Below are 14528 nucleotides of genomic sequence, written 5' to 3'. Positions count from 1 at the left end.
ACTCTAATCTTTTTTTGTAATTTTCTTTTGTAAATAACTGAAATTGAAAAAATGAAAAATTTAGAGATCAAATTTTGTATGAATTTTCTAAAATTATTCAAAATATTTATACAAAAATTTGATTTAAATGTACAAATCATATTTCAAATAAAAAATTATTTTACTTATAATAATGTAATTTTTTATACTTTTGTCACTTCAAAATTAAAAAAAAATGTTTGTCATCTATAATTTTCTAAAAATATTTTGTCCACGAAATCTTTTAGTATCATTTTAATAATTTTTCCCAAAATGTAACTCAACAAAGACATTTGCATTTACAGTTTATTAATAATTTCTCCACATAATTTTTAACATCATTTTTCAACTAAGTCCGATCATCAAATTCAAAAGATTCAAGTTCTTCTTACAAATTATGAAGTTCCTTAACACCAGCATCATTCATGTCCTTTACATCTTTATGACTCTTTAGAAAATGAAAAACTCTTCCTAAAGCCATGAATGACTTTTCAGTAAATTTTTCACTCCCATTCCTTCTTTTCACTCCTTCAATAAGTTTAGGATGCTTAGAACACACTTCCTTCAATAGTTAAACAAAATATTTTTTTTACTTTGCATAAATCCTTGAAATCCATTAAATTGCTGTTGTTATTTCTTGTAATCAAAGACATTATGCCTCATTAGGATGATGTTGATGGTCATCATTCTCAACACAAATTTCAGCCACGATGGCACAAGAATCGGTCACAAAAAATCCTTTATTAGATCATAAAACTCAGTTGAAGTTATAAACGATGAGTAACCTGAATCACTGAGTTTTCATATTATCTCCAACTAAATGAAGTAAAAATTAAAAAAATTGAATAATTTTGGACTAAATAGGATTATCTCCAAACATTTTTAAAATGACAATATTAAATATATTAAAGTAAATACGAAATAATCATAACATTTAAATAAAGTCAAACATATTAATGAAGTTCAAAGAAATTAAACCAAACACACTAATTACACTTAATTTTTTTGTTTTTGTGCTGAAAAAAAAAAAAGAAACAAAGAGCCTAAGTTAAATCACATTATAATAGGTGCAACCAAGCCTCAGGAGGTTGAAGTAAAGTCCTCTAATCACAGTTACTTTAAACCCCAAATTTAACTTAAGAGAAAGTCTGTCGTAATTTTCAGGTAAAATACCTTGTGAATAAGAGATGCTCTTCATGCTTTGACGGAATATTCTAATAAGTCACTAGAGGAAAAACTTCAGCCGAGTCTTCCCTGTTTCACACACAATAAAATTAGTTCCATATTATAAACTCATTACTAAACTAAATTATATTACTCAAAGTTCACACAGGAGCGCACTTATTCCCGAGACCATTCCAGCACTTCCAACCACCCATGTTCTTTTATGATCGCGCAAGACACAACCAAAGCCAACTCAACTGGAATTGAAAATGACGCTACCATCACAATTTAATCACACTTAAATTAAGCCAGTCGATTGGAAAATATTATAGTAGGAATAAGCAATAAGAGGATATTTATATATACTAAATGGCAAAGCCTTAATTCCACTTTCAAAAATTCTCTTTTTTCTCCTTTAATATCCACATTTTTCCTCATTTTTTCCGTCATATATTTTTTAACATCATTTTCCAATCAAATCAGATCATCAAATCCAAAAGATTTAAGTTGCTCCCACAAATCCTGAATCTCTTCATCATAAGTATCATCATTCATGTCTTTTACATCTTTATAACTCTTTAAAAAATGTAGAACTCTTCCCAAAATCATAAATAATCTTTCAGTAAAATTTTGACTCCAATTTCTCCTTTTCACTCCTCTAACAAGTTCAGGATGTTTAGAACACGCTTCCTCGAATAGTTGAACAAAATCTTTTCGTACTTCGCATAAACCCTTGAAATCCACTAAGTTGTTTTTGTTGTTGTTATATTTTGTAACCAAAGACATTACGTGATTATCATTAGGATGTCGATGACAAACTTCAGCTACGATAGTACAAGTATCCTAATCAAATTCATAAAACTAATAGACTCTTAAGAAATAAGACATGTTTGATTTGAGTTTCTATTTTTTTTTTTTTAACTTTTGTTTGTATAATTTGTGTGATACAGTACACAAACTCTTAGATTTTTCATAAATATAATAACCTCTCTAAAAGAGGAGATTAATATTAGCTTCAGCAGAAATAAGTGTCACATTTCACAGAATTTCAGCAATTGTGTGAGTTAATTGGTAATCTTCCGTGGAACTCAACCAAAACTAGTTAGGACTGTTTATGGTGCAAGAAATTATGTTATTGCACAAGGATTCACTTGTTCCTTATAATCTCTGCATAGATTAAGTGAAATTTGAACAAAATAAGTGAGTCTATGGTCCATATCCTAGTTCACCATCCAAATCTATCTCTTCAAAGCCTTCTTCAACTTTCACCAATTCTCTTCTTGCCATTTCAAGATCAACTTCTACGGAAGCAACCATTGCCTTCAGCTTCTTCATTTCCATCTCCAGAGCAGCCACATTCTCCTTCACACTTTTCACCTTAGCGGATCTTTCCATGTAATTTTTCATACCTAAGGCAGATTGAACATGTGGCTCCAGCCAAGTTAAATTGAATCTAAACGTCTCGAGTTCCTCCCATAAGATTTGAAGATGGCTACAAGCCTCTTCATCCATATCTCTCACCTTTTTAGTCTTGAGGAAATGCAGAACTCTTCCCAAAGCTGTGAATGCCCATTCGCTAAACCTTCTACTTCTCTTCTTCTGGCATCCAATAACTGAGGGATGCTTTGCATATACTTCGTCTAGAAGAGGAACAAACGCTTTTTCTACTTTCCCTAAACCCCTGAAATCAACAAGCTCATCAATTGGGATTGCAGATATGTCCATAGGTAAAGGATTATCAGCATGTTCAATAGGCTTAGCAGGAACTTGCACAGAAATTGGTGGAGCAGCTTCATCAACCTTTTTCTCAAGTTCTGGGTGGCTGACGGAAATCTTGGCTTCAATAATACAAGTGTCGTCCACAATAAACCCCTTGCTATGATCATAAAAGTCAGCTAAAGGTATAAATGATATGAAGCCCCAGTCACTCTCTCTGGCATTGAATGTGTGTTGAGTTTCTGGAAAATCCATATATACATATCAAGAGTCAACTAGAGTCAACTTATTGTAAGATAGAGCATTCGTTAACACCATGCTAGTATTGTAGATTAGATAGAACTCATACTTTTGGTATTATTCAGACGAAACTTGTAAAGAAAGTAATCTATATAATAAGAATCACCAGAAGACTATGCATATCATAAGGTACATGGCCCATGTGTAGAAATGAGTGCATAAGCTTAAGTAGTCAAAACAAAACAAAAAATAATCTAAAACCGAACAAAGCATAAGGGCATCAGGGCAGGGGAGAGGGAAATATGAAAGTTACCTCTTACTTCTGTCATTTTGCTATTAACCTGATTAATCAGAACCAACTGGAATTTGGAAAATCTGGTCCATCCATTTGGCAGAGTAGCAGCATCACCAGCGTCCAAATACATCGACAAGTAAACCACCTTGTTACCTTTCGGAAACATAAGAATCCGCCTAAAATCAAAGTCCACAACATTTTAAAGAGCACACCTCAAAGATCATGTCAACTAATTAGGTATCACGCATATATATAAATCAGAATTAGTTCAAGTACCATGAATGTCCACCAATGAAGAATTCCTGAGAGTAAATCTTCTTGGTGTTCAACTTAGATAAGTCCTTAATGGTCCATTTGAACGTCTCAAACGTTTCACCAATACTTTCTTGATTCTCCATTTCATACCACACCACTACGGATAAAAAAAAGGACAAGTGACATTAAGGAAACAGTATAATCCCAAATAATAAAATGCTGCCAATATCAGAATACATAAATGAACTGAGCTCCAATTACCAAATAGATCATCATATATTCAAGTGAAATATTATACTTTGATGATTCAACATTATACTCCTACAGCTGCCCAATAATTCTTACAAAATAAACTGAAATATTATTATAAATTAGTAGTTGGTAAATGAAGTCTTTGTTGACTTTGATTTTTATAAAACGATTAATATTTGACGTTTTATATTTATGAGAATAAGAAATGAGGAAACTATATAAATTAATATAATAGAGAATAGAGATCATACGTACAAGTTTGGATAGTGGCAAAGTGCAAGCAAACGGAATGTAGAAGGTAAGGATATTGACATCATCATACTCATACTTCTATTTCTATATATAAAACGGAGGAGGACATTAGTCCAAAGATTCACTCTTGAGTTTATGATGATGAACATGCATGGGAAAATGTTAAGAGTAATAATAAATCTTCTCGTTTAATTTTATTGATTTATGTATACGAGGCATGAAATAGAAACGAAGAGGTAGAAATTGAAAATGTAAATATGTAATAGCTTGAGAATGTGAATCAGAGGCCACATTTTTCAATAAGTTGTAATGTAAACCACTGTAACGGTATCTAAAAACGTGGGATCATTAATAAAATTTGATGTTATTTAAATGAATAATGGTAAGAGATAATAAATATAGGAATATGGATTCAATTTTTTTGTAGATTACAAATTTGGTTAGACATTATTAATTTTTAATTATTATTATTGGTAAATTTGCACCCTAATTTACATATATTTCTATTATTTGCTGATTTAGAAATAATAATTGATTGGCAAAAATTGAGTAGTTGATTTTAAAATTGTGTCAGATAAGTGATGTTGCTGATATGGTATTAATAAGAAGAGAAAGATGTCTTAGAAGTAACGTAAATAAACTTATCCATTTACTTTTATATATTAAGAAATAGATAGTTACAATATGCTAAAGTACAACAAAGCAAAGGTATTGCATTTAGTTAAAGAAAGAAATATACTTTTGACTATTTAAATGAGAAAACTCTAATAGAGTGCTTTTGCCATTTTGGAGTATTATTTTTTATACATTCAAAAAGTGAATTGATTTATAATTAAAACTTATATTAAAATTAATAGATAAAAGAAATCAACCTCATCGAGACGATATCATTTTGATAAAAAAAAACTAATAAAATTGTTACAATTTGTATAATTATCTTAGATAAAATAATTAAAAATAATATAAAATTATAAATGAATTAAGACAAAATATTACAATAAAAAATATCATTTTTTGTTTTAGATAATTTTATGACATATAATTCTAGGTGTCATTCTTAGAATCCAAAATAAAATTAAACTTAAAATTAGCTCCGAGAGATACTCTTATTTTCAGAATATGCATGTATTATTGTTTCTTCTTCAGATTTTACTACCATCTTGTTATTGAGTCAACCAATATGTCTATATTGATACTTTGATATTTTAGTTTACTTAATATATGGGCATTATTCCCCTTGGCGATCTCAATAAATCTTTCCTAACTACTCTAAAGTTCATGTTAATAATAATAAACAATTATACTAACTTCTCCTAATATTAGGTGATATAGTACACAAACAGTCAAACACTTAGATTTTTCATACCTACAGTAACCTCCCTAAAAGAGGAGATTAATATTAGCTTCAGTAGAAATAAGTGTCACGTTTCACAAAATTACAGATATTTGTTAGTTAATTTAATTGGTAATCTTCCTTCTTTGTGCAACTCAACCAAAACTAGTTAGGACTGTTTTCTTGCACAAGGATTCATTTGTTCCTTACAATCTCTGCATAGGTTAAGTGAAATTTCAACAAAATAAGTGAGTCTATGGTCCATATCCTAGTTCACCATCCAAATCTCTCTCTTCAAAGCCTTCTTCAACTTTCACCAATTCTCTTCTTGCCAATTCAAGATCAACTTCTACAGCAGCAACCATTGCCTTCAGCTTCTTCATTTCCATCTCCAGAGCAGCCACATTCTCCTTCACACCTTTCACCTTAGCGGATCTTTCCATGTAATTTTTCATACCTAAGGCAGATTGAACATGCGGCTCAAGCCAAGTCAAATCAAATCTAAACGTCTCGAGTTCCTCCCATAAGATTTGAAGATGGCTACAAGCCTCTTCATCCATATCTCTCGCCTTTTTAGTCTTGAGGAAATGCAGAACTCTTCCCAAAGCCGTGAATGCCCATTCGCTAAACCTTCGACTTCTCTTCTTCTGGCATCCAATAACTGAGGGATGCTTTGCACATACGTCGTCTAGAAGAGGAACAAATGCTTTTTCTATTTTCCCTAAACCCCTGAAATCAACAAGCTCATCAATTGGGATTGCAGACATGTCCATAGATAAAGGATTATCACCATTTTCAATAGGCTTGGCAGGAACTTGCACGGTACTGGTGGAGCAGCTTGATAAACTTTTTTCTCGAGTTCTGGGATGTTGACAGAAATTTGTGTTGTTCACAATAAACCCCTTGCTATGATCATAAAAGTGAGCTAAAGGTATAAACGATGTGAAGCCCCAGTCACTCTCTCTGGCATTGAATGTGTGTTGAGTTTCTGGAAAATTCATATATACATATCAAGAGTCAACTTTTTGAAAGATAGGACATACATTAACACCATGCTAGTATTGTAGATAAGATAGAACTCATATATTACTTAATGAATTAGAAAATAGCAATGTTGTTTTCACACAATTGGAGTGGTTTTGAACTTGTGAAATTTGTATGTATCTAACAAAACTCATAAAAATAAGTATATTTAGGTCTTCTAAAGTGAGGAAATTGGTAAAGTGATAAAGTGGGGAGTTAATCACTATTGAATTTGTAACTCCTATCATATGTGAGAGCCACACTATCTTAATTTAAAAGTAATTAACTCCTCACTTTATCATTTTACCAACTTCTCCCTATAAAGGATCTTGATCCAAAAGAGTAATCGATATAATTAGTAAATTAGAATCACCAGAAGACTATACATATAGTAAGACCTTCATACATGACCCATATAGTCAAAACCAAAAATCTAAAACCCAATCAAAACATAGACTTTACAAGAAATTGTTAAGAAACACAATTTTCATTCATGAAAAACATAACACAGCTAAAAGAAGCAACAAAGAAAAGAACAGGAAAACACAAACAGGACAGCGGAGAGGTAAATACGAAAGATACCTTTTGTTTGTGTCAATTTGTCATTGACCTGATTAATTAGAACCAACTTAAACTTGGAAAATCTGGTCTCCACACAAGGCAAAGTACCAGCATCTAAATAAATTGACAAGTAACCCACATTGTTTCCCTTTGGATACATAAGAATCCGCCTAAAATCAAAGTCCAAAACATGTTAAAACGCACTTGTGAAACGGTCATGTCAACTAATCAAGTATCATACATATGTAGTAAACAAGAATTAAATTCAATTACCATGGATGACCACCAATGTTGAAGTTCTGAGAGTAAAGCTTCTTGGTGTTCAACTTAGACAAGTCCTTAATGGTCCATTTGAACGTCTCAAACGTTTCACCAATTTTTTCTTGATTCTCCATTTGATACCACCGCTAAAAATAATAATTAAAAAAAACTAAAATCAATTGAATTTGATATAATATAACAGCAAATCAACAATTAGGCCTTCTTTAACTGCAAAATTACAAATACTTCACTTCACTTTTACCCCAAGTCCCCAACCAAACATACCCTTAGTGGAATAACTATTTTTTTCAAATCTTTTTATTAAACCACCTTGGTAAAAAGTTTGGTCTTTCTCACCATGAAACCTGACTTTGCACTTGACTCACTTCCCCTAAGCTAACTCCTACTGTGTGTACCTAAATCGTGTTGTAAGTTATAGTGTTCTATTATAAACTAAGTCGAATTTAATGAACAAAAAACAAAACTTGAGGATCAACCACGAAAGATAAGGATTTTGGGTATAAGAAATCACAGAGAAGTTGAATAACAAATGAAGAATGAAGAAGTAACATACAAAAGTGAGAGTAAACCAAACAAAAATCATACATAATAAAATGCTGCCAATATCAGAATGCATAAATGATGAGCAAAGCTCCACTTATCCAAAACAGAGTTTCCACTGAAAATAACTCAAGTTCACACAACAGCAACAGTTACGAGGAAGAAAAACACTTTTTTTTAGGAATGAAGGAGGAAAATTCGTCACCAAGAGCAACATACCTTTGATAATAGAAATTAAATAATCAAATATGAGAATTAAACCCCTAAAAAAGGGACAAAAAAAACCCACAAAATCTGATCCAGTAAAATTTTTCGCTATCAAAACAATGGATATATAATCAGTCTTCTTAATAGCACTAAGATATCTCAACAATCAATAAAATACATCATCAAAACTGATAAAATCAACATAAAATCTTCGCAAAATAAATATCTCAACTCAAATAAAAAAGGGCAATACAACTAATAAATAATATTTTTATATTCATCTCTACACCAAAAATAAAATACTAAAATTTCATAAAAATTAAAACAAATTTACCAATTTAACGTGTGGAATATTAGACTGATCTTTTCTCCCTAATTTCTTCCTCTTTTCGACAACGAGCTCCCACAAACTCTCTGTTTTCATTGTTTCAAAAACGAGACTATGAGAGGCTTATTTCTCTCTCTCCCTTCCCGGGGCTATATTATTATTATATGCCACTTTTCCTTTCTTTTATTTTTTCGTTTTTAAAATTGTGTGACCCCACTTGACGTTGGGACCCACCAACAGTCATAACATCATTCCAAATTTCCTATCCACTTTCGTAAGGATTGGTTTCATAATTCATATTGTGCATTAGGATTCACATTTCACTAATCCCAAAGAGGATTAGTATTATTTTAATACTCAAAAGCTAAGATTATGATCATGACTTTGTTCAACATTAAAAGAGGAAGAGGATTCATTATGAGTTTATTAATATTTTAAAAATACGAACTCATAGTTCATGTGTTGTTTATCAAAGGTTTCATTTGAATCTCGGTTGTAACATAAAACAAAAAAAAATTATATGCTCATATGAAAGTATTAAAAATAAATAAGTATAAAAAGATTTAAACACTCAAGATTAGTTTAGCTGAATCAACAATACTATGATATGACAAATTATCATATTAATTTAAAAAAATAAAGTTAGAAAAAAACCAAATTAGAAGAAAAAGAGACATATGTATGTAAAAGAACACAGAAGGAGTAAATATTTATTTAGGATCCATGATAACTCATTTCACACTAAAATAATTTAATCACTTATGTACAAAATTATTAACCAATATTTTTAATTAAAGACATTCTACACAAAAGTGAAACCAACCTAGCTATGTAGGTATTCAATATCCCAACACATCATTCAAGTCTCTTTCTTCAAAACCTTCTTGAGCTTTAACCAATTCTTCTCTTGCCACTTTAAGATCAACTTCAAGAGCTGCCACATTCTCCTTCATTTGTTTCACATGCATAGTTCTCTCCTTATGATTCCTCATGCCCAAAGCACACTTAACATGAGGCTCCAACCAAGCCAAATCATCAAATCCGAAAGCAATGACTTCTTTCCATAAAACTTGAAGTTCCTTGCAACCTTCATCATTCATATCCTTCACCTTCTTAGTCTTAAGAAAATGTAACACTCTTCCCAATGCAATGAATCCCCACTTGGTGAACATAGAACTATGATTTTTGTTCTTATGACATTCAATGACTGATGGATGCTTATGACAAGCTTCCTCTGCCAATTGAACAAAACCCTTTTCATTTGTGTTCTCAAAATCTTCATAAACTTGAAAACATGGTTTTGAGGAATCATCAATAATAGTGTTACTAGTTCCATCATCTAACTGTTTATGATGATGTGGTGATTCCTTCACCAAAAATTCGGCAACAATGATTAAATTATCATTAAAAGTAAGTTCTAGTGGATTCAAAGACGTCCTCCAACTGAAAACACAACTTCCACGACGAGTATCTTCAGTGAATCTTACTTGTCCATCTTGCATAGTAAAAAGAAAAAATTTGACTAAATTAAAAATTGGAAGCTAATAGTAAAAGAATCTTAAATCTTAATCTTGAATCTTAAATCTTAATCTTCATGCTTATTTTATTTTATTTTATTTTATTCAATTTCAAATTATATTTGAGATAAAATTTTATTGTGTTAATTAACTCAGAGAACTTAAACATAAAAAACATAGATACCTATTGCTATTGATTTTACGAGTGTGTCAACCCTCTAATTAACAAATGAGAACTTAAAATTTATAGTGATACTGTGTCCTTGAATCCAATCAACAACATCCAAGATAAAATCCATAAAGCGGTTCTCATCTATAGCCACAGAAATGCTCCTAAAATAATTCCAAAATTATAAAAAAATGTCAAAATATATCAATGGGCACATACAAATAATATAATGTTTTTATATAACTTTGAAATGGGTATTCATAACTATTTTGAGTGTACCATGTATAGCCACCAAAAACAAACTGGTACTTATCAAACTCCACCAGCACGGAGAAATTATTGTTGATGGTCCATGTGAATTTCTCAAACTTCTCACTCATTGTTTGATGATTTTCCATAATTCTTACAAAATAACTGAAATATTATCATACAAGAGTAGTAGGTAAGTGAAATCCTGGCGACTTTGATTTTCATATAATAATTCTTATATTTTATATTTTTGAAAATAAGAAATTAGGAAACTAAAGTTATATATCATCAGATCAGAGTATGGAAGAATTACGTATCAGGTTGAAATAAAGGCAAAGTGTAAGGGCATAGAGAAAGAAAAAGGATATTGACGAAGTTCAAATTCATACTTATATGATGAGTTCTATGGTAGCATGGAATTAAGTGGCTAAAGGTGGCTAAAGTTTGACCGACTAATATTATAATAACATGTGGCAAAAAGAATCTTTCTATTGAGCATATCAATGTTGAGCGCAGTAAGTGAGAGTAGGTTACTGCAAAGATATTTGGGAGATTTTCCCAACCAATAACTTTTTTTTCTGTTACATAGGTCTAGTATAGATAGATGAAAACATGAAATGAAAATTTTGGTTGGGTGTTTCAAAAAAAATAAATATGGTATTTTAAAATGCAATCTAATTTAATAGATACTATTGTATTGTATTATATATAAAATTTCATTCTTATCTTTAAAAAGGATAAATATTTTCTCTTCTAGAAAGAAGTATTCGTGTGAAGTTCGTAAAAATACAAACATACTTTTTTAATAGTCACAAAAAAAAACTTTTTTAATAAATCTTTGTTCAGGAATAAATTTGTCTAAGTCACTTATGATTTATGTTAATTTTTTTAATAAGTAATTTACTCTCTTGGTTTATTATAAAATTGAAAAATTTTTTGAAATATGAAATTTAACCGTATTAAATTACTTCATTAAGGATTAATTTGAAATAGATTGAAATGACTTTGTACTATTAATTCAATTTAATTTCAATAAGATTAAATATTTATTTGGGTGAATTTTTAAAATAATTATTTTTTTAAAATTTTTTAAAATAATTTGATATTTGAATATTTTATATAAAAATAATTTTTTATTTATCAATTATGTTTAAGTACAAGAATATAAAGTACTTATTTATGTATTTAATATGTTGAAAGTATTTTTTTAAGTAAAAATGTTTTTTACCGAAAATAAAGAGACTCAAACTTATAACTTTTTACAACTTTTTAGATAAACATAAGAACACTTAAGACATTTGAATTATAGTTTTTTGGTAAAAAAATATATATTATGATAAAAAAATGTAAATCTTAATAATGAGTAACGCTTAGATTCAATTAAAAATTTATTCAGGTGCCATTGTTGACATAACAGATATGCAATCAGGGGCGTGTGAATTATTAAAACAAGTTTAAAATACACTAACTTTACTAACAATTTATATTTCTATTGATTCATAAAAATACAATAAAAAATAACAAAAACTATTAAGTCATTATTCGTAATTTTATTTCATCAGTGTTAGAAATTTTTCACTAAATGATTCCGTTATATATTTTATTTTACGACGGACAATTTACTATTACAAAAATATAAAAATATAAATAAAAAATAATTTAAATACATTCTTAACGATAATTAATTAATTATATATTTATTTAATAAAGAGGAATATATCCTTTGTAAGCTATATAATTGCACTTACAAATATAATCTAATAGTGAAAATAATGACATACACTTCTAATTAATTTCTAAAATAATGACATCTCTTTTTTTTTATAATGTCCTATTCATCTTAGTTTATATTGCATTTTTAAAAATTATATTTATTTATTTTCTAATATTTTTAGATATCCAACTATTTTTCTATTTCATATTTGGTCCGTCCAAATTAAGGTCGATATAACAAAAACATATTTTTGGCCAGAAAAATCCATAAAGGTCCTTGTAATAATTTACTTATTAGTTATTGTACTTGTGCTACATTACAAATAGAACATTTTTTTTTCACATGTCATTACGAGATTGGTCGGTCAAATTTAGCCATCCTTAACTACAGAATTCCATGCCATCACAGAAGTCACCTACTTTTATATATATATACAACGGAGTACGAAATTGCAGGAATCTAAAGATTTAGTGTGTGTTTGGATTTCAGTTTACAAATAGGAGTTTGAATAAAATTGATTTTGCAAACTTGATTTTGATGAAAAGTAAGTTTGTGTTAACAGATTTATGTTTGACAATATTTATATCAAAATGGATTATAGTAAAATAAATGTTATTTGGATTACACTATTTAAAATCACATTTAGATACAAAATTTGTAAACCCCGATTAATTAGTAGATAATTAGTCAATAAATTAATTTTTAATAAGAAGGATTAGAAATGCGAATATTATATCAAATTAGGATAGAGCTCATCGAAACGAGAATTTTGACACCAATTTTAAAGAAAACGGTCCAAAATTGGACCGAACGGGCCGAACCGGTTAAACCGGCCCAAACCGGACGGTGGGCCCAACCGGACCAGCTTTTAAAAAGGACCCACGTCCTCATCTTCCCCATTTCAGCAACGTTGAAGTTGCAGGGGAAAGGAGAGAAAGGAATCCCGTAACCCTTACGGTGAACTCCGAACGCCGTATCTCCTCCGTCCGAGCTCCGATCGCTGCACCGTTTGTGGCCACGCGACCACCGCATCGAGCTCTACGTTTCTACCGGAACAATTTCATAGGTAACTTGTTTTTTAATTCTCAGCCTCTTCTTCCCCAATTTTTGGGAATTTGAGTGGAGGTATTGAATTTCTTTAATTTTTGATGTTTTAGGATCCAATTAGCTTGAGGAAAATGTTCACTCTTGCTTATGTGAAGTTTGGGTAAGGTGAGGATATGATAATTCTATTTTAATTTTATTGAATTTGAGCTTTGAGTATTAAATTGGATATATGTGTGTTATAAATGTGTATTAGGTTGTGAATAAATAATTGGAGCTTGAAATTGTGAATATTGGAACTTGGAGGAAGCGGATTAGTTGAGTTTTGAGGGGCTGCCTTCATTTTAAATAATTTGCTTTGGTCGTTACGTGGAAATCGGCCAAGGTATGGTTTAGGTTTCTTGCATTTAATATATAATGTTCTGTGAAAACTTAGGCTAGATGACCATAGGATAAGTTGGAATGCAGGTGTATGTTTAATGTTTAGTAATTTGTCGATGAATATAATTGGTTGAAGTTTATTGGATAATTAGTTATTAATTTTGGATGGTGAATGTTGTTATGTTAATTTGGAGAGAATTATGGTTGAATGTTATTGTTGATGAACATGGTTGGTTTGGTGCTTGTTGATTAACTAATAATTTGGTGAATTATTGATTTGAGGTATTTTGTGTTAGAAGCCTAGGATTAGTGAACTAAGATCCTTAGTTGAATTTTGGTTGTTGAATTTGAATATTGTATGAGTATAATTGTTGAATTGAAAAGAAAATAAGTTTGGACCCTAAAAGGGTGGCAAAGTCTGAGTTTTAGAGGAAGTGCTGCCAAAATTTTATAAAAATTAGATATTTTGTTTATATGATTATCTAAAAATATTTAGATTCAAAGGTTATATGGTTTGGTTTAGAGTTATTAAGAAAATGAGTATGTTTTAAGTTTGAAGTTTGATTCTTAAAAAAGAATGAATTATGTTTTGAATTAGAACTATTGATGGATGGAATGAGAGGTGTGATAATGAAGGATAAGGATTGAATATGTTTGATGTATGATGATGAATGAGATGCAATTGAGAATGATGTGGATGTTGATGAATTATAATTGAATTACTTATATGTCTTATGAATTTGAATAATCTGAGATACGAGATTCCCTAGATAAAGTGTCGTGGCTTGCCACCACGTGTACCAGGTAGAAAACTCGATACTCTGTTGACCCTACGACATAAGTGTGACCGGGCATTATATAAAGTTTCGGGAATGTTACCCCCATTGAGCAATATTGATTATTTGAGATAAAGTTATGCATAGACTCTTGGGGATGCACGTCAGGGGACAGTCTAAGGACAATTCAGACTTGTCGGGTTGGCTGGATA

At 30.3% G+C, this 14528-nt stretch overlaps 2 protein-coding genes and 1 long non-coding RNA gene across 4 annotated transcripts in view; 1 reads left to right on the top strand and 2 right to left on the bottom strand.

The window, feature by feature from the left end:
- Nucleotides 1-2388: 2388 nt before the first annotated feature.
- Nucleotides 2389-8606, bottom strand: LOC107476018 (MATH domain and coiled-coil domain-containing protein At3g58370). Its single transcript, XM_052257980.1, has 4 exons — nucleotides 8473-8606; nucleotides 7383-7516; nucleotides 7131-7279; nucleotides 2389-3140 (listed from the first exon to the last, which is right to left on the bottom strand). Exons 1-4 carry the CDS (start codon nucleotides 8560-8562, stop codon nucleotides 2389-2391), a joined length of 1125 nt encoding a protein of 374 aa, XP_052113940.1. The 5' UTR covers nucleotides 8563-8606.
- Nucleotides 8607-10194: 1588 nt separating this feature from the next.
- The window catches only part of LOC110277480 (uncharacterized), an 18131-nt gene continuing 13797 nt past the window's right edge, over nucleotides 10195-14528 (bottom strand). Inside the window, exons 2-3 of the mRNA XM_052256952.1 lie at nucleotides 10432-10566; nucleotides 10195-10316 (exon numbers count right to left, since the gene is read on the bottom strand). Of these exons, the coding sequence (XP_052112912.1) occupies nucleotides 10202-10316; nucleotides 10432-10566 (250 nt within the window). The 3' untranslated portion in view covers nucleotides 10195-10201. The remainder of the gene's footprint in view (nucleotides 10317-10431; nucleotides 10567-14528) is intronic.
- The window catches only part of LOC107476130 (uncharacterized), an 8218-nt gene continuing 6720 nt past the window's right edge, over nucleotides 13031-14528 (top strand). For both annotated transcript variants that reach the window (XR_008005731.1, XR_001589645.3), the window contains exons 1-3: nucleotides 13031-13181; nucleotides 13273-13327; nucleotides 13416-13544. This is a non-coding gene — a long non-coding RNA (uncharacterized LOC107476130). The remainder of the gene's footprint in view (nucleotides 13182-13272; nucleotides 13328-13415; nucleotides 13545-14528) is intronic.

Source organism: Arachis duranensis, chromosome 2, assembly GCF_000817695.3.
Source record: "Arachis duranensis cultivar V14167 chromosome 2, aradu.V14167.gnm2.J7QH, whole genome shotgun sequence".
Classification (NCBI taxonomy): Eukaryota; Viridiplantae; Streptophyta; class Magnoliopsida; order Fabales; family Fabaceae; genus Arachis; species Arachis duranensis.
This window is presented reverse-complemented; position numbering and strand designations above follow the sequence as displayed.